Source organism: Lagenorhynchus albirostris, chromosome 11 (genome assembly GCF_949774975.1).
Source record: "Lagenorhynchus albirostris chromosome 11, mLagAlb1.1, whole genome shotgun sequence".
Classification (NCBI taxonomy): domain Eukaryota; kingdom Metazoa; phylum Chordata; class Mammalia; order Artiodactyla; family Delphinidae; genus Lagenorhynchus; species Lagenorhynchus albirostris.
Window position 1 is genome coordinate 8,596,972 of NC_083105.1, and position 16,312 is coordinate 8,613,283.

Sequence of the window (16,312 nt, forward strand, 5' to 3'; positions counted from 1 at the left end):
CCTTACGGAGCTCAAGCCCAGGAGCAGATACAGGCAAGGAAACAGGTGAGAGTGAGATGGAGGCCGCCCCCCCGGCCCCGACAGGGGGCATCGGCGTCAGAGGAGCTGAGGCCCAGATGGGGGTGATGGAGGCCGCCCCCCCGGCCCCGACAGCGGGCGTCGGCGTCAGAAGAGCTGAGGCCCAGGTGGGGGTGCAGGGTGAGTAGGAATGAAAGCATGTGCAGCAGGCAGAAGGAGCAGCCTGCACGTGGAGCTGGAAGCGGGTGTCGAGACGTGAGGGGGAGGCCACAGAGTCCAGGACGTGCAGGGCCTCGTGTGCCACGGGCAGGTGTGCACACATGATTCCCTCAGACTTTGGTAACTGCTGGTACAGACATGTTTCTTTGGCTGCCGCAGGCCTGAGACCTGCCCCCGGGGTGCGGCCGTGCCTTCAGGAGGCTCAGGTGCTCTCACGTAGGAGTGAGCTAGGTCTTTGGGCAGGGCAGGGGAGGGCACAGGAGTAGGCCCGAAGCAGCCACGTTGGGCCCGAGCCCTGGCTCAGAGGAGACCGGTTTCTGGGACCTCATCTGCACCCGCAGAGGAGGTGCCCTGACTGCGCTCTTCCCCTTTAACTCCCTGCTTTGCCCTGGCATTCACTTCACCTTGTGTTAGTGTTTTCCTGCCCAGACCTTCACCAGATTCCACGACAGCGTTTGGGCCAAGGTCAGTTCTGGACTCTGCAGCCAGCCCGTCTGGTAAATGTTTGCTGACAGTCAGCCACACCCCAGGCCTATGTGAGTCCTGCCGTTACAGAGACGAACAGAATACGCTGCGGCTGCCCTCAGAGAGCTCAGTCTGACGGGAGAAGGCTGCCGTGTGCACAAGTGATTTCCGAGTCTAGCTCCCAGGCACGTGTGGCACCACGTACTTAGAAAGACCAGGGCCCTGTAAAGTCGTAGCCAAGCCACCTGCCGTTCGGGACAGTTTGCAGGCTCCCAGGTGACGATGGCTGTGAAGGGCCCGGCACAGTCCTGGGCGCCCAGGGAGACTCGGGGAAGGGCTGCTGCTGTTTGCAGTGACATTCATTACAGACCAGCTGGCGGCTCTGTCGTGGACAGTGTAGGACAGTGGTGTGTGGCAGGGGCAGCGAGAGCCCGTCCGAGATGGGCTTCTCTCAGGGACGCGGATGGCGGTGGGGCTGACGACACGTTTCGGGCCCACCTGGAGATCGAGTCAGTTTGCCAAGTAGAGAGGGTGCAGAGGGACATTCCAGGCAGAGGGGACAGCGGGGGCAGTGTGGCCTGGAGCCCTGGCAGAATACGGCTTGTTTGAGGCCCGGGAAGTAGCTTAGTTTGGAACGAGGTCATCACTGGTGACTGGGGAGAGAGGAGCATTCACCGGCAGTGAGCGTACAGGCCAAGGAGTGAGCAGGAGGCAAGGCAGTGGTGACAGCACACATGGTCCGTCTGTTCAGGAAGAGAGTGGAGAGGAGAGAGGGACATAGTGGTCAAGGAGGAGGTCTAGGGCTGAGAGGAAGGAGTCAGGGGAGAGGCTGAGGAGGTGGGGGATGGAGGGGGAGGCAGAGCGGGGTGTGCACCGGGATGGGAGGGGCTTCGCAGACGGCCTCCGTCTCCCGGACTGCACCACACACCTGCGGCCACCTGCTCACACACGCGCCGCCAGCTGGTCGTCGGAGTCATGGCCTGCCTCCCCTCAGCATCCACTTTTCCCACCAGCAGAGCAGCGGCTGGGCTCCAGGGTGCCTGGCCCGTGAACTCCGGCCGGGCAGGGCCCCATCCGGGCTGCCCTGGCTGCAGGAGAGAGGGGTGGGCCCCTCAGTGACCTGGCCTGACGGCCCTGGGGCCGCTGCAGCGTGGCCAGCAGCTTCCTCAGGCTGGGCTGAGGCCGGGGTGGACCCGCAGCTCCTCCGTCCTGAGTCCCATTGTCCTGTGGCTGCTGTGCCATGACAGGCCCCCTCTCTGGGAGCAGGAGACTGTGGGAGGGCACCTAGACCTAGCGTGACCCACTGTCAGCGAGCTGCATCCTCTCCGTGCTCCTTGCGGGCCCCTGGGAGGGCGGGTGGGGGGTGGGGGACAAGCTCAGGGGCGTCCTGCTGGGTCCTAGGGGCAGAGGGCCTCGGGGCACGGCCCTGGAGCAGGGGAGGGTCTGCAGGGAGAGTGTTCCTCATCTGTGGTCTTCCCGCCGCAGCTGCGTCCCCGGCATGGCCGCCGGCTCACCTCTGCGCCGCTGCCTCATTCCCCCTGTGTGGACAGTGCCGGTGCAGAACTTCCCTGACCGGGCTGGCGGCAGGGTTGTGACAGGAGTCTTTTGAAGTACCCTGCCTGTCCCATCCCCTTCTTTCCTTCTCTCTGCATCTGGGATTCCCACGCCGGGTCCCTGCTTCTCCCGCCTCTCCCACCCAGCCTGGTCCCTGCCCAGGAGCGCAGGCCTGCCCCCAGGACGTGGGTCTCTGGGAGTCACTGGCTGCTGAAGGGAGGTCGCTGTCCTTCCACTGATCTGCTTCACCTGTGCAAGCAGGCGGCCCTTCTCCGCGAGCCTCTTCTGTCTGTTCCTCCTGGTCTTCGGGGAGTCGGGCAGCCCAGGGGAGGAGCTGCACCTGCACAGCTGTTACCCAAACTCCTTCCGTCCCTGATCGCAGGGTCCGTGAGCCTCTGGGAGAAGAGGAGAGTTTTGTGCAGCCACAGGATGGGAATAAAGTGCCTTCAACAGCAGGGAAACAGGAGGTGGCAGGCTGTGGGGCGGGAGGGCAGACCCTGACTTGGAAGACTGAACGCAGGGCGGAGTTAAAAGCAAGGGGTTAACCATCAGGCCTTTCCCCACCGAGGGGAGTGCTCTGATGACCTGGTGGGACTGACTCTTCCTGGCCTTTGTTTCGGGTCGTGATGACAAGCTTTCCTTGAGCTCTTTTGGACACAGGAGGCAGGTCGGCTGCTGGCCTCCTTCTCCTGCTGCTTGCTGGGGCCGTGGGGCCGCAGGGCAGGCGCCTTGCTGGGACAGCCTCTTCCCGTTTGCTGGAGGAGTCTCACCCTGGCCTTGGCTTTCAGTGGGCCAGGTGAACTACCCGAAAGTAGCAGACAGCTCTTCCTTTGACGAGGACAGCAGCGATGCCTTATCTCCTGAGCAGCCTGCCAGCCATGAGTCCCAGGGCTCGGTGCCGTCTCCCCTGGAAGCCCGAGTCAGCGAGCCACTGCCCAGTGCCACCTCTGTGTCCCCCACTCAGGTGAGCTTGTCCACTACGGGTGCTTCCCCTGCTCAGGGGCCCCAGACCTACTGCAGTGGCCCAGGATGAGGTCCCTGGCTTGGGCCAGGTGGGACGGGGAAGCCAGAAGGTGCGGCGGTGGGCCCTGTGGAGGACGCCGGCTGGGCAGCCTTGCAGTTAGAGTCAGAGGCCGCCCTGCTGCCCCATGTCTGCTCATTCAGAACAGCCACTTCTCCTGAGTGTGTTCAGTTCCGTAACATTTCACCACCCTCTGTCTTCCCCTTTTCTAGTTCCCTCTCCCCTCGCCACCCTGGAGGCTGCTCTTTTCATCCCTCTCGTCTTTGCCCTTCATTTGCCCCCTAACGGTGATGGCGTCCCAGGGGGTGACAGCCACCCACCTCTGGGCAGGGTAGGGCAGGGATGCACCACCGGCTGAAGCCTGGAGATGGCGCAGCTTCCAGGGCCACGAGAAGGGGTGGGCGTGTCCTCACTTCCCCTCTTCTCTCCCAGGTCGTGTCTCAACTCCCCGTGGGCCCAGAGTCTGGAGAAACAGTCTTCCTGGCGGAGCAGCCTCTTCCGCCGCCCAGCCTTGCCAACGGAACCACGGTCGCCACCGCCAAGCCCCTCCCCACACTCATTAAGGTGCAGACCTCTAGCTGACCACCCTCTCCTCTCCGTTCCCCTCTGAGTCCTGCCGTGACTCCGTCCCAGTGGGGAGTGGGGCTGGCTCTCTTCTCCATCTGGTCCGGGACCAGCCGAGGTCACCACAGTGCTCTGGGAGATCTCCTGTTCCCTCCACGCACGCTGGCCGTCACAGCCGCAGCCACCGCTCACTGAGCACAGCGGGCCAGGCTCTCACTCCTGCCCGCCCCAGGAAGACACGCCCACACGTCCCCTCTGTCCACTCGGAGCCTCGTGAGGCTATGACAGAACCGAGAAGTGAGGTGACGGGCCTGAGGTCACCCAGCCAGCCGTGCCGGGTGTTTGTTGTCACTCTCTTCCTCCAAGGCCTGACCTAAGATACCTGAAGGGACGGCATTTACCGTCAACCCCATGAGACGCCCATGGGGACCTTTGTGTGGGAACACGGTGCTGGACGCTGAGGTTAAGTTCAGCAGCATGAGGAGCTGCTGTCCGGTCCTCCCCGCCCAGCCGAGCTTTCTCCCTCGGCCTCTGGGACCTTGGCCCTGACTGCCGCCCTCCATCCAGCCTGTGCTCCACGCCTGCTGGGCAGGTGCCCTCTCTTCCCGCTCGGCTTGCTTCCCATCTTGACTGATTCTCCAGTCCCGCCACACAGGCCCTGGCCCTGGCCTGGAGCCTCTGGCCGCCCACGTTCCTCTGCTGCGGCTCACAGCCTTAGCGAAGCCTCCCTGTGCCTCCGGGCGCTCCCAGGTGGTTGGCGGGGTCTCCGCGGCCCTCCCGTGTGGCGCCCCTGCCCCAGGCCTGCTCCTCCTGGTCAGTGGTGCCCTGGCGCTCTGCTGGCTCCCAGCCACTCCCCCAGCAGCCGGCACCTCCCTTGCCTCTGCAGTCTGTTCCTGATTGGCTGCAGATGTCTGAGGTTTTCCCCCCAAATTCCTCCCTCAGACCTCCTCGTCACACGACTGGTGCCTTCCTTTGCCCACTCCCCGTTTGCGAGAACAGTGTATGTGTGTTTATCTAACTTCCTCTTTCCCGGTAGTGCCTCGGCCTCTGTCCCCACTCCCCAGCCCCACCACGGGCTCTTCTCCAAGCTGAGCCCCCAGCTGCCTCAGACCTGCCTCAGGTCGCACTCCTCTCTCTGGTGGCTTTCCCTGGGCTCCCCGTCTTCTTCCCTTTCAGTGGGGTGCTCCTGGGCTGCCCTCGGCCTCTTTCTCGCACCCTCAGCCTTGCCGGGGCCTCTCAGCGGACCCCTCTCCCTCCTCTCGGGTGCTCTCCGGTCCCAGCAGCCCCGCGCCTTCTCCTCCACTCTCCCTACCCTGGCCAACCGGCACCTCTTCCCGACTTCTGCGAAGGGGCCACCGTTGTCACACGCTGTTGCCGAAGCTCAAAACCGTGACCTTGTAGCCGCTTGGCTGCCACACGCGCTGTTGTCCCTTCTCCCTCTAGTCAGTCACCTCCTTCCACATCCCGTCAGTGCCTACGGCGCCCTGGTCAGACCCCAGCTGAGCCCCGCATCGAGTCTCCACCCTTCCGCCTGCCGTTCTCTGCTCAGAAGCCGCGAGGCCCTCCTCGCTCCTTTCCCAGCACTCAGCGCCCTGCTCACTCTTGCCCACACCGCCTCCACCCTTCTCACCCGGGAGACGGCCTCCCTGTGTGCCGGCCGCCCCGTCAGTGAATGGACGTGAGCTTCTGGAGTCCAGGGTTCGGATCCCAGCTCCTTCGCGCAGCGAGGTCCCAGTCACTGTGCGGCCTTGAGCGCGTGGCTTCCCTGAGCCTCTTTCTTCCCTTTCGAGTCGACGGGCGGGTTCCTGGGGAGGCAGGGTTTTTGCAGGTCTGTGTGACGCGGCTTTTGTAAAGCGCCCAGTGTGGGCTGCGCGAGCTCCGTAGTACAGCTCTTTTCACCTCGTCGTCCTGTTCACTCTGTGCTCAGGGTCACAGGGAGGCTGCCTGGCCTGTGCACTGGGGCTAGAAGCTCTTTAAGAGCAGAGCCAGTCACAAGCCCCGCCCCCCATCAGCCCTCGCCCCCTCCCTGGACACTCCCGGGCACTGAGGCGGCCTCTGCTTTGGGAGGGGTGCCATCCGGCAGGGGGCGTGGACAGGGCAGGGTGGGCGGTGGGGCCTTTCCGGAAGCTACTCGGCTGCCCCTGACAGCGCCCTCTGTGTCTCCTGCGCCCGCAGCAAAGCCAACCCAAGTCTGCCAGTGAGAAGTCGCAGCGCAGCAAGAAGGCCAAGGAGCTGAAGCCGAAGGTGAAGAAGCTCAAGTACCACCAGTACATCCCCCCGGACCAGAAGCAGGACAAGGGGGCGCCCCCCATGGACTCCTCCTACGCCAGGATCCTGCAGCAGCAGCAGCTCTTCCTGCAGCTCCAGATCCTCAATCAGCAGCAGCAGCAGCACTACAACTACCAGACCATCCTGCCCGCCCCGCCCAAGTAGGCCCGGCCTGCCCCCCCCCACGCGCCCCCACCCCCACCCCCCGCCCACAGGCACCGGACGGCCAGATGCGGGCAGCCCTGACATGAAGGACCCTTTGGTCCTGGTCCTGCGGGAGTGCTCTGTGGGCGGGGCCCTTGCCCCTTGCTCCTCTCCACCCGGCCCGCAGAGGCCTAGGGCGAGACCTGGCGGGGGCTCATTCCTGTCCTTTCTTCCTCTCAGGCCAGCAGGGGAGGCTCTGGGAAGCGGTGGGGCCCCCCTGACGCGCAGCCTTTCCGCTACCAGCAGCAGCTCCGGCTCGGGCGCCCCTGGGCCCAGTGGGCTGGTACGTCAGAACAGCACCTCGTTGACTGGCAAGCCTGGGGCCCTGCCTGCCAACCTGGACGACATGAAGGTAAGTGGTTGCACGCTTCCCCCTGGAGGCCTTGTGCCGTCGCCAGCCTGGCCTCTCGTGGGGGCGGTCAGGTGCTCGGTCTCAGGCAGGGGAGGCGGCTGGCCCAGGACCACGGCTGCAGGAGGCAGAGCAGAGCTCCAGCAGAGGCACCTGGAACCTGCTCTGAGGCCCTGGTCATCCGTGGCATTAGCCTTGTCATCGTGGTCATCGTCATTAACGACGCCAGCCAGTATCTGTCAAGGGCCACAGGGCTTACGGAGCACTTGTGCATCTCTCGTTTTCCTCAGCCTCTACAGTGCAGTGTGAGAAACGGGGAGTGTTACCCCGGCTTAAGGATGAGCAAGCAGAGGCGTCGAGGGATAGAGAGATTTGCCTGAGGTCATGGGTCCGGCCGGCAGTACAGCCAGGGTTCAGACTCAGGGCTCCACTACAGCACCCACCCTTTCCATGCGGCCGGCTACTGTCCTGAATCTGCTCTACAAGTGCTGTGTTGGCCTGGGAGAGAGCAGCCCACACTTGGGCCACAGGCTACACTCGTGCCCTGGGCTTTGAAGGGCGGGAGACGCCCCAGGCCTGGCCTGTTTTCTTTGCCCTGATCAGAAAGGGGAGTGGATCACATTCTCCCTGGAGAGTTTGTCCTCTGAACCAGTCTGCTCCCTCCTCAGTCATGACAGGGATCCTAGCAAGGTGCAGCCCTTTTGCGGGGAGCTGGACACAGGCCTCAGAGTCCCTCAGACCCGGCTCTAACCCCTAGCTCTGCCCATCACCAGCTGTGTGATCCTGAAGAAGTTATTTCACTTTCATGAGCTCCGTTTTCTCATCTGTAAAATCCAATCAAGTATTTATCGAGCACAAGGCACCATGCCCCCGGTGTGAGGACGGCGAGGAGGAGGGGGCCAGCCTGGCAGATGCACGTCTCGCCCCCCAGGGCTGTGGGAGGGTCAGGTGGTTGATATATCTGAAGTGGCCAGTGGGGTCCAGACAGAGGAGGACTGCCTGGACTCTCCACCCCGTTGCAGGTGGCAGAGCTGAAGCAAGAGCTGAAGTTGCGGTCACTGCCCGTCTCGGGCACCAAGACAGACCTGATTGAGCGCCTGCGCGCCTACCAGGAGCAAATCAGTCCCGCCACTGGAGCACCCAAGGGCCCCGCCGCTGCCTCCATCCTGCCCAAGGCTGGCGAGGTGGTGGTAGCCTTCCCCGCCGCTCGGCTAAGCACGGGGCCCACCCTGGTGGCAGCGGGCCTGGCCCCGGCTGAGGTGGTGGTGGCCACGGTGACCAGCAATGGAGTGGTGAAGTTTGGCAGCACGGGCTCCACGCCCCCTGTGTCTCCCACCCCCTCAGAGCGTTCACTGCTCAGCACAGGCGACGAGAACTCCACGCCCGGGGACACCTTTGGCGAGATGGTGACATCGCCAGTGACCCAGCTCACCCTGCAGACCTCGCCGCTGCAGATCCTTGTGAAGGAGGAGGGCCCCCGCGCTGGGTCCTGCTGTCTCAGCCCTGGGATGCGGGCAGAGCTGGAGGGGCGTGACAAGGACCAGATGCTGCAGGAAAAGGACAAGCAGATCGAGGAGCTGACCCGCATGCTCCGGCAGAAGCAGCAGCTGGTGGAGTGGCTCAGGCTGCAGCTGGAGCAGGAGAAGCGGGCCCAGCAGCCCACGCCAGCCCCTGCCCCGGCCCTGGTCACGCTTGGTGCCGCAGTGAAGCAGGAAAGCAGCCTTGCCAGCTGCCAGCTGAGCAGGCAGCCCCCGGGCCCCGATTGCCCCTTCGGCCCCAGCCTCGCGGGCCCCGCTGCCCCCCATGTAGACACTTGTACCCTAGGGCCCCCGGCCGTGGTGGTGAAGCAGGAAGCCGTGCTGCCCGAGCCTGAACCAGCCCCGGCCCTGGTCGCGCTTGGTGCCGCAGTGAAGCAGGAAAGCAGCCTTGCCAGCTGCCAGCTGAGCAGGCAGGCCCCGGGCCCTGATCGCCCCTTCGGCCCCAGCCTCGCGGGCCCCGCTGCCCACCATGTAGACACTTGTACCCTGGTGCCCCCGGCCGTGGTGGTGAAGCAGGAAGCCGTGCTGCCCGAGCCTGAACCAGCCCCGGCCCCGCAGCTGCTTCTGGGCCCACAGGGCCCCAGCCTCATCAAGGGGGTCACACCTCCCACGCTCCTCACTGACTCCACAGGGACCCACCTTGTCCTCACCGTGACCAATAAGAATGCAGACAGCCCTGGCCTGGCCAGCGGGAGCCCCCAGCAGGTACCTGGGTGTGGGAGGGGCAGGAGCCCCAGGAGGGCCTGCAGGCACTCTTCGTGACAGTGCCGTTCACCAGGTTCCCCCGTGGCCGGGCAGGTTATGCTCGCTTCCTTTAATCTTCCCTTCAACCCTCCGAAACTAGGGATCGCCATCCCAGTGTCACCCAGGAAGGTGCTCAGACTTGAAAAGGTTGAGGCACCCGTGTGAGGCCCCCAGCCTTGAGGGTGGGGCCACGAGGGCCTGCCCACTGCTCTGGCGGTTGGCGTCAGAACCCTTCTGTGCCCGGCCCGGGCCAGGCCACTACTGCCTCTGCTCTGTGGGGTGGGACAGGCCCAGGGGAGGGTCGGGGAAGCCCATCCTGGGATAGACTGAGGGCCGCCAGGCTGGGCCTGATGCGAGCTCCACTCCTCTCCTTCCCCTCAGAGAGGCCAGCTGTCCCCCACCAAGGTGACATTGGCAGCTGGCTCCCTGCTGCTGCCATCCTCGCAGCCCAGACCCTTCACTCAGCCTGGCCCACAGGTGAGGCTGCTCTAGGCTTCGTGTGGCCTCTCAGCCCTGCCGAGCTGGGGCTCGGGGCGGCAGTGACAGGACTCGGGTACTCAGGAAGGGACACAGGCCCCTGAGCATCCTCAGGCAGAAACTCCAGGGAGGAGAGGGGAAATTAGCCCAGAGAACCCCCCCGCCTCTGCCCCGTGTGGCTTGCACCAAGCCCTAAGGAGCCAGTCGCCCTCTGTAGGGTCAGTGGTCAGGGCCTCCTCCATCCCACGTCCCTTCTTCCCCGGGGGCTTCCACGAAAGCTCTCCGAGAGCCAGTGCAGGTGGCAGAGCTGCCCGCCTTACCTGGAGCGTGTAGGTCCTGGGCTGTTGCCCTCGCCCCAGCCACTGGTTCCCTCCCTTTCTCCTGTCTAGCTCTTGTCCCAGCCTGGCTCTCCAGCCCCTGGCCCCCCAGCTCAGAGGGACCTGGAGCACCCGCCACAGCCCCTTTTTGGGCCCCCCACTTCTCTGCCGAAGAAGGAGCCGCCTGGCTATGAGGAAGCTGTGAGCCAGCAACCCAGACAGCAGGTAAAGAGGGTGGACCGGGGCCTCGCTGGGTGGGCGGCCGCCTTGGCGGCTGGGCTGGGTTCCCACAGTCCCCCGGGCCTGGCTGGAGGGTGGGGCAGGCAGGAGCCAGCCTCGCAGGTCAGAGAGGCCTTGGAGAGAAGCCGTCGGGCAGGAGTGAGTGTGGGCTCGGGGAGTCTGAGCACAGGCCACCCGGCTCTGTGGGCCTGGCTGCTGGCTCAGGGTCACAAGGTAGGGTCTGTGCCCCTGAGCCAGGCTGGGGGGCCTCTTGTTCTAGACTTCCATTTCATTTTCTTATTTTTGTGCCACAGGAGAATGGTTCCTCAAGCCAGCAGATGGATGACCTGTTTGACATTCTGATTCAGAGTGGAGGTAAAGTCCAGACCCACCGCTCTGCTCCCCGATCTCCTCCTTTCTTCACAGGTTGTCTCCATTCCTAGGCTGGTTGGTTATTGGGTTTGGTTTCGTTCTTGAACACGATGCCCGGCAGGCCTGGTGCTTTGGATGCGGTAACGTGTGAGACGCGTCCCTTCTCCAAGGCCTGGGCAGGGACTCCCTGAGGTGCCATCCTTGACACACATTTGCCTCACCCTGACCTGCTGCGTGGCCGGTGCCATGCCCGCAGCCCAGGGCGTAGCAGTGAGCAAGAGAGACGTTTGCCTTGGTGGGGCGTATAGCCCAGCGTTGGGAGATGAACGGTGAATGAAATAAGTAAATTATCGTATATGTCAGACAGGTATTAGGAAAAGCCGGGACAGGAAGGGTCGCAGGTGCGAGGGGTGTCAGGGTCAGCCTCGCCGGGCAGGTGCAGTTTAGCCACAGGCGTCCACAGGGAGCTCCTGAGCCTGCAGGGCTGATGGGCACCCGGGGGCGGGGCGGGGGGGGTGGGCGCTGGGCGGAAGCCCATGGGCTCTGGGTGACGCTGGAAGCCACGGCACAGCTTTGAGGGAAGGGTTGCCCTGCTGGAAGGGCAGGAGCAGGGAGGCAGGCGCGATGGTCCAGGCGCGAGCGGGGTGTGTGGGCCGGGAGGCAGCGGCGAAGCGCAGAAGAGCTGGAATCTGGGTGTATCTTGGAGACAGTGCCAGTATGGTTTCCTCACGGCTTAAGTGTGTGGCGAGGGGACCCCAGGGCAGCCAAGGATGAGGCCGAGGGTGTGGGGAGTTACTGGGTGCAGCAGCATGAGCGCCGGGGGTGTGGGGACTGCGTCAGTCACAGCCTCAGTCCCTAGACAGCTGAGTGGAGGGCCACATGGCCAGCCCAGGCAAGGTCTGGGCTGAGTCAGGAGTTAGGGAGTTGTTGGCGTCTGGGCGGGGGGGGGGGGGGCCGGCGTTTGGAGCAGAGAGGGCGAGGTGGAGGCAGGGGCGCAAGCCAGTGAAGCTGAGCAGCGGGTGGAGGGTGGGAGTGCGCCCTTGAGAGGGTGACGTCCTGAGGCCGTGGGCTGCTGATGGGCGGTCAGGGAAGAGGAGGACCGAGATCTGGTCCCGGGCTGTGTTGTGGTGGCAGCTGGTGACCTCAGCCAGGGTGCTGCAGGGGGGCCATGGCCAGAGCCTGCTTGAAGCGGGTTGAAGAGGCTGGGGCTGTGGGAGACAGCTGGTCAGGCGTTTATACACTAATTCCCCATTCCTCCATCCCCCCTGCCCCCCCCCATAACCTCTCTTCTCCTTCCCGTCTGTGAATTGATTATTCTAGATACCTTCTCTAAGTGGAATCATACACTATTTGTGCTTTTGTTTCTGGCTGGCTTCACTTAGCGTAACATCCTCAAGCTTCTTCCGTGTTGTAGCTTGTATCAGAATTTCCTTCCTTTTTGTGGCTGAAAAGTATTCCATCGTGTGTATGTGCCACATTGATGTTCAGCCCTTCATCCACTGGACATTTGGGTTGTTGCTACCTTTTGGCTATTGTAATGCTGTATGAACACTGGTATCTGTTTGAATCTGTTTTCAGTTCTTTGGGGTGCATACCCAGAAGTGGAATTGCTAGATCATATGGTCATATTCTGTATTTTAATTCTTGAGGAACCACAGAACTGTTTTCCACACAGCTGTGCCATCTTCATTCATACCAGCAACACACAAGCGTTCCAGTTGCTCCACATCCTCACCAACGCTTATTTTCAAGAAAGTTTTTTGAAAATAGCCAGCCTTGTAGTTGTGAAGTCACATATCTCACTGTGGTTTTGACTTGCATTTCCCTAATGACTAATAACGTCGAGCATCTTTTCACGAGCTTATAGGCCACTTGAACATCATCTGTTGGAGAGTCTTGTCCATTTTTCAGTTGGATTTTGTTGAGTTCTAGGAGTTCTTTATTCTGGATATCATTTATCAGATAGTTTGCAATTTCTTCTCCCATTCCATGGGTTATCTTACTTAATTTTTTTGAAGTATAGTTGTTGTGCAGTCTTTTCAGTCTTGATAGTGACCTTTGATGTGCAGAAGTTTTAAATTGTTATGTAGTCCAGTTTATTTTTTCTTCCATTGCCTGTGCCTTTGGTGTTTTATAACTAAGAAATCATTAAATCCAGTGTCATGAAGATGTTCCCTTCTAAGAGTTTTGTAGTTTTGGCTCCTAAATTTAGATCTTTGACCCATTTTGAGTTATTTTTTGTATGTGGTGTAAGGCAGGGTCCCAACTGCAGGTCATCGTCAGGCTGGTTTCAGACACCCATTCACTTTCTTGATTGGCAGAGATCTCAGCGGATTTCAAGGAGCCAGGGAAAGAGAAGTCTCCCCCGAGAGCAGCCTGCGGGTCACCCCTGGCCGCACAGCCGTCACCGTCCGCCGAACTCCCTCAGGCTGTCCCCCCTCCATCCGGCTCGCCGGCCCTCCCTGGGCGCCTGGAGGACTTCCTGGAGAGCAGCACAGGGCTGCCCCTGCTGACCGGCGGGCACGAGGGGCCAGAGCCCCTCTCCCTCATCGACGACCTTCACAGCCAGATGCTGAGCAGCTCTGCCATCCTGGACCACCCCCCCTCCCCCATGGACACTTCGGAATTGCACTTTGCGCCTGAGCCCAGTGGTGTGGGCCTGGACCTGGCCGACGGCCACCTGGACGGCATGGACTGGCTGGAGCTGTCGTCGGGTGGGCCGGTGCTCAGCCTGGCCCCGAGCACCACAGCCCCCAGCCTCTTCTCCACGGACTTCCTCGACGGCCACGACTTGCAGCTACACTGGGATTCCTGCTTGTAGCTCTGGGGCTGCAGAGCCGGGGGCTGGGAGGGCTGGAAAGTCGGAGACCTCGGGAACTCAAGGGAGCTCAGCGCTCTCCTGCCTGATGCAGCCTCTCCACGTGGTCATGAGTCCTGACAATCACAGGCCCTGCTTTCCCCTCCGTGGGAGGCCAGAGGAGGGTGTCCCCACACCTGGCTCTGACTCACCAAGGAGAAGAGCTTCCAAGAAGCAGCTCTGGGTCCCACCCTGGGGTTTCGGAGGCCTGGATGGGCCAGGGGCTTCTATGTGACCTCCTTTTGTGAGGTCGGGGTGCACCTGTCTGCTGCAGTTTGCTCAGGAGGCGAGGCTGAGGCAGGGCAAGGGGTGCATGTCCTTCCTTCTCTTCCCCTTCCCTGCAAGGGAAGGAACTGGCTGGGCCTCTACCTCACCACCCTCGTGATGCCAACACCACCGACCCAGGCTTCCCGGGAGGGGGGCTCCCTGCCATTTTAGCGTCTTGGTGTAGTGTAACCATTTAGTGGTTGGTGGCAAACGTTTTCTGTACAGGTGTATATACCTCTATATTATATATCGCCATACATATATACACATATATCTTGGGGGGCGGGTGGGAGGTGAATGCAGCCCCCCACCCCCGGTTCTACTCTGTGCACACGGAAGGGCCTGAAGCCACCGCTCCCGGGGCTGAACACAGCTTACCCTGGCCCCACCCATCACTTGTATCTGACACGTATAGACGCCTCGTCACAGCCTGTGCCGCACCTGTCCTGCTTCCTGCTCCTTATCAGTGCCACGAGGGCAGAGGTGCTTCCTGGCCCCCTGCCCACATTCCCTCCTGCTGCCTCACTGCAGCCACCACGGCCCTGGGACAGCAGTGGAGCCAGAGGTGGCCCGCAAGCTATGGCCTCCTCCTGCCCTGGGGCCTGGCCTCCCTTCTGGCCTTCTGGTCGTTGTCATTCACAGGGGATCAGGGATGGAGTCACCAGAACCAGTTCTGGGACAGAGGTGGGAAAGCTGTGTGAACTTTTTAAAATAAAAACAAAAACCCCGCCTGTTAGTCCATCTCCATGGAATGGAGGGGGGGGTCAATCCATGGAAGGGAAGAGGGGGGTGCCGCACTGTGACCCTGACTGCACCTCCCCGTGAGACCACCTCCCATCCCTGGCTGTGCATTCGGGACCACGCGCAGCTGGCTAGACAGAAGGTGGGAGAGGTGCGTCTCAAAGACAGTTTATTTGTCAAAGAGGCGGGGGAGCCTTCAGCCTCCCCACCCTCCTCCTGAGCAAAACCTGACAGAACAGAGGTGGCGCTCCACCTCCCAAGGTCTTTGTTCAGCACAGCAAGCCTGGGGCCTCTGGTAAAGACCCTGGCAGGGCAGAGCCCTCCCCGGGGTGCTGAGAGTAACAGGCTGAGCCGGGCCCCCACCTTCTGCTCCTGCCACCTGCTGCCCTCCACCAACACTCTAGCACCCAGGACGGTGTCCCCGGACTCCCTACCACGGTGCCCAGCCAGAGCTCCCGAGTGTGTCCTCCCCTCAACCTTGCAGCTTGGGGTGGCCCCGAGGCTGGCCAGCGCCGGGCTGTTCTCTTCTTGCTTGAGGAAGGGGCTTGGTAGCCAAGGGGTCTGGGGAGGCCTGGGTGTGACGGGGTCCCTGGAGGAAGAGCATCACCCGTCTATGTCCCAGCTGAAAAGGTGGTGCTTCACCAGCATGTCCTGGACGCCCTCCTTCAGGGGCTGCTTCTCCTCCTGCACAGGAACAGCCCTCCTGTCACGGCTGCAAGGCACACCACAGGGCCCAAGGGGCCAGAGTGGTCCTCACAGGCGACACTGGCACTGGGGCCCCCACGAGGCCTTGCCTCAGCACCCACGCATCCGGGGGGGACCCACCAGCACGAACACCCACACTGCCCCACCCGCCATCCCTCCTGGGGAAGGCAGGACCCGACCACCCACCTCTCTCTTGGCAGGAAGTTCCCAGTCTTGGGAGAGGCTAAAGGCAAAGCAGCAAAGGACCCTGGAGGCGGAGGGAGAGGGAGGCCGTCAGCGGCCGCAGGGGGCTCGGCCCGCCCCTCGGCCCACCCCCGGGGCGGGGCCTCCTCACCTCAGCTCGCACTTGATCTGGACCCAGCCGGGGCTGCGCAGGAAGGACCAGGGCTGGTACCACTTCTCCACGGTGGGCAGGCTGGAGCAGAGCACCTCCAGCCACAGGTGCAGGACCTGCTCACTGGCCACAGGCAGGGCGGGGTCGGGGGCGGCTCCAGGCAGAGGGTCCTGCCCTCTCGCACCCACCGCACTGGGCCACACCCCGCTCCAGGACCCCTCCATCCGCACCCCCAACCTCCCTCCGCTTGGTGGCCTATGCAGGTGACCCCGCCTCCTTCCCTCTCAGCTACTCTGGCTTCTCCACATGGGGAGATGTGCCCAGGGGCCCAAGGTCCCTGTGGTCCCCACTCCCCTCCGTCCTGTGTGAGATTCGGCCACCGCCATCCCGGGCCCTGGGGCCTCAGCCCCGCCGGTCAGCCAGGGAGCGACATGCACGCTCGCTGGCCGGTGGGCCCACGGCATGTTCCGAGCAGGTCTCGGGGACCCCTGCCCCGCCTCTCCAGGTCAGAGCAGCCTGGAGGCTGCCCCTCTGCCGCGTGGCAAGTGCAGAAAACACCGCGCTCAGCCTGGCCAAGGTCCGAGCCTCGCACAAGCCTGCAACCCCTCCGGCAGGCGCCCCTCCCTAGTTTGCAGCCGCATCCCTGGTAAGCCCTCACTGCTCACCTTGCTGAAATCTGTGCTCCCCAAAACCCGAGCGCCAGCCCCCCGCCCCAAGCACTGGCTGGTCTCACGCTGGAAGAAGGGCTTCGGGAGCCACCCTGGCCGTCTTCCACCTCCGTCTGCCCAGCTCAGGCCCCCCCGCGGCCCCCACTCAGCAGCGGTGCAGACACTCACTTGAGCCCCACGCAGATGAGGGAGCGGAGCTTGACGTCCATTTGTGCGTGTGCAGCGTCATGCGTCACGTTAACGGACTGCACGGCCTGGAGGGCACAGCTGTCACTCAGGTGTCCCCAGCTCCCAACCCTTAAGGCCTGTCCCGCCCACGGCCCTGCTTACCCGGTAGAGCAGCTCCTCTGGGGTCAGGACTTTGCCATCTTCATCCAACCTGAACGGGGGGACCAAAGCTGCCAGTGCTGC

General features: G+C 62.9%; 2 protein-coding genes across 12 annotated transcripts in view; one reads left to right on the plus strand and one right to left on the minus strand.

Annotated features, from left to right (window-relative positions):
• Positions 1-14,182, plus strand: part of MRTFA (myocardin related transcription factor A) — a 172,630-nt gene extending 158,448 nt beyond the window's left edge. For 4 of the 7 annotated variants that reach the window (XM_060166370.1, XM_060166375.1, XM_060166374.1 and 1 more), the window contains 9 exons: positions 3,045-3,220; positions 3,710-3,841; positions 6,017-6,270; positions 6,494-6,665; positions 7,685-8,905; positions 9,326-9,421; positions 9,811-9,963; positions 10,272-10,332; positions 12,651-14,182. In XM_060166370.1, the coding sequence (XP_060022353.1) occupies positions 3,045-3,220; positions 3,710-3,841; positions 6,017-6,270; positions 6,494-6,665; positions 7,685-8,905; positions 9,326-9,421; positions 9,811-9,963; positions 10,272-10,332; positions 12,651-13,150 (2,765 nt within the window). In that variant the 3' untranslated portion in view covers positions 13,151-14,182. The remainder of the gene's footprint in view (positions 1-3,044; positions 3,221-3,709; positions 3,842-6,016; positions 6,271-6,493; positions 6,666-7,684; positions 8,906-9,325; positions 9,422-9,810; positions 9,964-10,271; positions 10,333-12,650) is intronic. The other 3 variants (XM_060166371.1, XM_060166372.1, XM_060166373.1) reach the window with 3 other exon arrangements.
• A 164-nt stretch (positions 14,183-14,346) lies between these two features.
• The window catches only part of SGSM3 (small G protein signaling modulator 3), a 34,657-nt gene continuing 32,691 nt past the window's right edge, over positions 14,347-16,312 (minus strand). For 4 of the 5 annotated variants that reach the window (XM_060166380.1, XM_060166379.1, XM_060166377.1 and 1 more), the window contains 5 exons: positions 16,232-16,280; positions 16,070-16,155; positions 15,234-15,356; positions 15,086-15,146; positions 14,347-14,878 (listed from right to left, as the gene is read on the minus strand). In XM_060166380.1, coding sequence (XP_060022363.1) covers positions 14,798-14,878; positions 15,086-15,146; positions 15,234-15,356; positions 16,070-16,155; positions 16,232-16,280 — 400 coding nt within the window. In that variant the 3' untranslated portion in view covers positions 14,347-14,797. The remainder of the gene's footprint in view (positions 14,879-15,085; positions 15,147-15,233; positions 15,357-16,069; positions 16,156-16,231; positions 16,281-16,312) is intronic. The other variant, XM_060166381.1, reaches the window with a different exon arrangement.